The 6,000-nt window shown below is 43.4% G+C and overlaps 1 protein-coding gene across 1 annotated transcript in view; it reads right to left on the bottom strand.

Annotated features, from left to right (window-relative positions):
* Positions 1 to 708: 708 nt before the first annotated feature.
* LOC114689580 (ER degradation-enhancing alpha-mannosidase-like protein 1) overlaps positions 709 to 6,000 on the bottom strand; it is a 28,885-nt gene continuing 23,593 nt past the window's right edge. Inside the window, 6 exon segments of the mRNA XM_028863867.2 lie at positions 709 to 1,397; positions 2,473 to 2,513; positions 2,516 to 2,676; positions 4,277 to 4,370; positions 4,373 to 4,380; positions 5,890 to 5,959. Coding sequence (XP_028719700.1) covers positions 1,308 to 1,397; positions 2,473 to 2,513; positions 2,516 to 2,676; positions 4,277 to 4,370; positions 4,373 to 4,380; positions 5,890 to 5,959 — 464 coding nt within the window. The 3' untranslated portion in view covers positions 709 to 1,307.

Below are 6,000 nucleotides of genomic sequence, written 5' to 3'. Positions count from 1 at the left end.
GTATACAGGAAGACAAAGATACATGAGGCTGGACCAGCTTTCTCATAGATTTCCTACCCTTTGCCCAGGATGCCTTTCAACATGTCACAATGCAAGAAGCCAGGCGGGGGTCAGGCCCAGCTCTGCTTTTTAAGAACAGTCTGTCTAAATTCAGCAAGCTTTCTATTTCAGCTAAAGAAACAACAAAAGAGCAATCTTCTCATAATTTCCTCCTTTATGCCTAGCTGAAATCACAGGTTCAGAAGGCAAAGGTTGGCAAAACTGATTTCCAGAATCTTCCTCATACCACCCTGCTCTTTATTGGTCCCATCATATGGCAATACAAAACAAGCTGTCTAGAGCCACCAGTGGCTGTGACAGCCAATGGCTCCAACAAAACCCCTAAGGCACTAATCTAAAGCCTGTATCACAGAGAAATGGCTCAAGGATGTCAGAAAGTCATCTGATCATTTCTTTGTCCCTGATTAGCTAATTGGCACTACACATAAGCCAACAAGAACAGAAGTCTAACCCAAAGATGGTCAGCACTGAGCATCCTTGGTTATGAAACACGAGAGATGGAAGCTCACACAATCCTAAGGTTTTCCTCTCCCTAGAAGGCACCTGGTTCTGGAACCATAGGAGTTCTTCAGGTAAGTTGATGTTGAGAATAAATGCAAATTACAGCTCAAAAGATCTGTTAGTTAATCTCATAGATTCCAACCTAACTTTAGAGGCTGTCTGTCAGATTTCTGGCTAGACCATGACACTAAAACAAGTAACACTAAATTACTTTAGGATATAAAGAAACCAGGTGAATTTCCCCCACGTGATCCAAAATCACGGCTGGCTATCCTGGGGACAGCACGATGACCCCAGAAGAGAGAAAGGATGATACTTTCACTGCAGTAAGTAGTGATGCCGAGTAAACCTCAGGACCTTTGCACAGGAATTGCATTCCTGATCCTCTAGCAAAGAGGTAGCAATACTTCAGCACAGCAAGTGGAGGCAAAGCGAGGAGACTGGCAATCTGTGTATGGAGTTGGGAAGAACAATCCAAAGAGGCCGAATCCATTGTGCTTAAGAACATCAGCAATCACAAGAAGCTCCCACGTAGCTTCCCATTTCTAATTATATCCTTCAGAAAAATAGGGTATTTTATTAAAGAGAAGGGAAACACTAAGTGCAAGAATCACCCAGAGGTAAGAATTGGACAACAACTTCTACAGCGTCACAGACGCACAGACTCCACCCTTCCATCTTAGAGGGGATTTTTGGTATGCTTGGGTTTGGTTTAATTAAGGTCTGGCCACACTGAGGCGAGCAGGTCAAATCAAGCCAACCATCTGGTCGATCTGGCGCATGTAGATGCTCTTTAAGGGCAGGGAGTATCTCCTCTCGTCAGGAACACGATTACACTGGAAAGACAAAAATAAGGGAGATGTGAGATTTGAGCTAGAAACCCAGGAAACTTGAATCCATGGAGTGACATGCTGAGACAGAGGCGGTCTGTGCATTAGAGGGGAGTGAACTGAACAGCATCCCTGGCCGTTCCCACCTAAGGCACCAGCAACAACATCCAGCCTCCATTTGTACCAAAAAAATAACTCCAGACACTGCCAATGTCCCTGAACAAATGACCCAACTCAACTATGCAGCAAGTTTTGAAGCCAGTTAAGGCTACATGAGATCCTGTCTCAAAACACAAAACAATAACAAAAAGATGATTTAAAAAGAGTGACTGCAAGCCAGGCAATGGTGCTCATGACTTTAATCCCAGCACTCAGGAGGCAGAGGCAGGCAGATCTCTGTGAGTTTGAGGCCAGCCTGGCTACATAGTGAGTTCCACGACAGGCTCCAAAGCTACACACAGAAACCCTGTCTCAAAAAACAAACAAACAAAAAGAATGACTGCTTTCCCTGTCCTACTGGTGGGTAGTAGGTAGTGTTCCCTGCGGACCCTCTCCTCACCCTCTGCCACTGGTCTGGCCCAAAGGGGTGTGTTCTGATGGACTACAGCAACACTATTCCTTGCCCTCTGCCTTCTGTGGAAGCAGCCAAGGAGGTGCACCAGGAAGAGATCAGGAAGAGTCAGGCACAGTGACACACATCTGTAAATTCTAGCACTGGGAATTAAGAAAGAGGAGAACCAGAGGTTCAAGGCCAGCCTCCACTGCACAGTCCAAAGCTAGCTTGTGCTACAGGAGTAACTGAGACCTTGCATCAAATTATACAATCACAATAGCCCACTCCACAGACATCAGATGAAGAGATGGGGGAGGGGATCGCTCTCCACCTGCCCCTGCGGCCAGGACTGATACCCGCAGTGCTGGTCCCAGTTTCTCTACATCCTAGTACCACCTATTGTAAATGGTTCCTTTATGGATTCTTGTCAAATTACACAATCTGAGTGTGTCATCTATCTCGTGTCAGAATGCTGAATGCCAAAGAGTTAATGTTCTTTTTGCACATGCAATAGAAAAAGCAACTCACATTAGAACTGGAGTTAATGATTTTGAGCTCCTGAGACTTAGCCTGTGCACAAACTTTTCCTCTTGGTCCCGCTCCCCATCTTCTGAGAAGAACTCCTTCCAAGGCAATTCCCGAAAGCGTTTGTCCACAGATATGATGTGGCCCTCTGTTGTAAACATGTATCTGGTTCCAGATTTGTGTACTGGATTCTCTTCGTCAAAACAGCTAGACACAGAGAAAAAGAAGCAATAAGAAAACTGGACTGGCCAGCATGATGCACACAGGTTTAATCTGCGCTCTAGGAGGAAGAGGCAAGTAATTTCTATGATCTGAGGCAAGCCTGGTCTACATAGTGAGTTCCAGGACAGCCATAACAGAAAGAAGGGGTGGGGAGGCAGAGAAGGCAGGGGAGGAGAGGAGAGAGAGAAATAGAGCTAAAATATGCTCTAGTTCTTTCAAAGCACACCCAGCCCTGGGGTCAATCCCCAGCACCACCTTTAAGAACAAACTTACACCTGGTAACTGGAGAACTTTTGAACTAATTCATAGCAAAGGTTCTGAGCTTCTGGGAACAGAACAGATTAAGAGTCATTGCTAACAGCTAGGATTCCCAGCTCAGGGCTGCAGTGAAATGTTATTTTGTTTAAACTTGGATGCCTGGATGTGCCCCAGTTCCTCACTCCCTGTGGAAAAACCTGATTATCAGAAACCCCAGGGCCAGAACCCAAGCACAGCAGTCTATAAGGCTCCCCAGATAATTTCACACCTCTCCCTGGAGTCTTCACACCTGAATCCTAGAACTAAGTACCCTCTGCCTCATATACCCCAGACCATAAGTGGAGATGCTGGAGGCAAGAAACATAGACTTCACCCATCACCTTATCCAAAACTTGGCTTTTGCACATTATCAGTGCAAGCTTTTGTCAATAATAAAATTCTCAAGCTCATTCTTCTCAGTGTAAAAGAAGTCTTCACAATGGCCCCAGGTCATTTATTTCTACCTAGCTAGGTCTCAGGACCAGTGAATTATGGGACACAACTATTATTACTGTTGCTGCCTCCACCTCCAAACACTCTGTGCCTTTCAAGTGTTGTTTGTATGTAGTCATGACAGAAAGAGGCTATACACACATGTATACAGGCACTACACATTGTCTGTGATGGAACACAGAAGCTGAAAGAGCACTGGACACGGCTCATTCAGCTATGTGGTCACCCCAGGACCTCAGCCAAGTTGGCTGGCCTCTCAGTGTAAGCTGTAGTTCCCAAAAGAGTAGAATGAAGAGTAACTATATAATCCCAAGGTCTCTCTCAGGTCCAGAAATTCTCCCCTCCCCACATGAACAAGGCATGCCTGAAGATGTGCATGGGGACCAGAAGCAGCTCTGCTGTAGGTCTGAGCCAACACCACATGTCAAGAGCTATGAACACCACTCCCAGACTGGGAGTGTAGCTCAGTGGTAAAATACCTGGCTGGCTTGCACAAGGCTCTGAGTTCAATGTCCAATACCCCAGGGAAATAAAAAGGAAGAAAAAACACTGCTTTCCTCTTCACAGAAAGCCTCCAGATACCACCATCAAGCTGATTTTCTACCAGTCCTTACCTGCACTTCCCACAGTCTCTAACCATGACCTCATTTCTGTCTCCAGGAGGCTGACAACCAGGGAGGAAGACAGCACCCTTCTTTCTTCTTGACCAGGCTTGTAACTCTGGGAAAGTACATTCCCCAGCACAGAGCAGTGACTAGTAAAATATTTGTCTGACAGAAGACTGCGTAAATGTTTGCTCTCTGCAGCACTAAATACCTCTGGTTAATCTTGCAACACACGTACCAGATACAAGTATTTACAGGTCTCACTGAGAAAGAAGCTCTCCATCCGGTCCTCTTTAGACTTGTCTATGACGTGATGCAGAGTGCATACCCACACCTAAAAAAAAAGTTCAGTTAGCCCTGCTTCAGGATCTTCCCCTTGTGCTCATTACCTGCCAGAATATTCTATTATCAAGAGAATCAAGCTACTTCTCCAATACAACGTAAAAAATAACTATGCTAGATTGAGGGGCTGTTCCTTTTCTTTTTTCTTTTTTTAGCATGAAATGTTTGCAAATTTACTTTAAAGCATGTTGGATTGCTTCTTATCAGGTTAGCTCCAAACTGGGGATGGAGGACAGTGGAGGGTGTTTATCAAAAGCCCAACATGGCACCATGAGAATAACTAAGAATAAATTTAGAAGGACTGATTTAAATTGTTCATTCCAATATTTGTAGAAATGAATCATTATTGGCATATCCTAAAACAGTATTTTCTATTATATACTTCTCAGTAATATACAAAAAAAAGCAGGCTAAAAAATACAAGTATGTTTTTATGTGGTATGCATATATACATACAACATATGCATAAATATAACAAACTGAAAAGATACTAAGCTTGGGTACTTCAGTGTTTACCATGGTGACCTATAGGTATAAATCACAAGAATCTTCCACTCTTACTATCTTCTGTACTAATTAAGTGCTTTAATGAATTACTGCCATAAAAATAAACTTTCTCAAAAAGAACACAACTTGCTGAAATCTTACACGAAAGTGGGAGGTGGCATAAAAATGTAATTTCCACTATAATGGAGACATTCTACAGGAGCAAAAGGTAAACCATTTCTCTAACTAACATTAATAATCTGTACTACACATTTAAAATGCAAGTAACATTTCCTGGCTGGAGAGAAGACTCCCTGGCCATCAAACCTGATACCCTGAATTCAGTTCCCAGGACCCACCCAGTGTAAAGAGAGGAAAGAGTCCTGCAGGTTATCCTCTGACCTCCACTCCTGCACTGGGGCATGCATGTGGCAACCCTACACACAAACACACACGCACGCACGCACGATCGCACTAAATAAACATAATTTAAAAAAAATAATGAAGGACTAGAGACGGCTCAACAGTTTAAGAGCATGCCGTACCCTTGCTGAGGACCTCAGTTTGGTTCCCAGTGGCCACAATGGACAGCTCACAACCAACTTCAACTCTCTTACATAGACACACACTCACAGACATAATTAAAATATTAAAAAACAAACAAACAAAAAATAAAAAACTTGGGAGGGGGTAAAGAAATGCCTTAGGGGTTAAGAGTACTAGCTGCTCTTCCGGAGGGCCCACGTTTAATTCCCAGCACTCACATGGAAACCCACAAGCACCGGTAACCCAGTCACAGGGGATCCGATGCCCTCTCTGGCCTCCAAGGACACCAAGACACACATGGTACAGACATATAAGCAGATAAAACATTCATACACATAAAATATATAAATAAAAAATTTAAATATAATATACATAACTAAATTTAATTTTTTTTAAATAGCATTTCTCCAGAACAACTCTCAGTCAATCATAAGCATTCAAACAATAAAAAGGAGTTTAGAAAACTGACTTGACTTTTGTGTATTTTTCCAGACTCTGCAGAATGTCCATTCCTACATGGAGGTAGAAGGGATTCTTTGGTTGCCTAGACAGAAGACATGAGAATGTGATACAGGAAGGG

Source organism: Peromyscus leucopus, unplaced genomic scaffold, assembly GCF_004664715.2.
Source record: "Peromyscus leucopus breed LL Stock unplaced genomic scaffold, UCI_PerLeu_2.1 scaffold_133, whole genome shotgun sequence".
NCBI classification, from domain to species: domain Eukaryota; kingdom Metazoa; phylum Chordata; class Mammalia; order Rodentia; family Cricetidae; genus Peromyscus; species Peromyscus leucopus.
The sequence above is the reverse complement of the archived record's forward strand: the minus strand, read 5'-3'. Positions and strand labels throughout refer to the sequence as shown.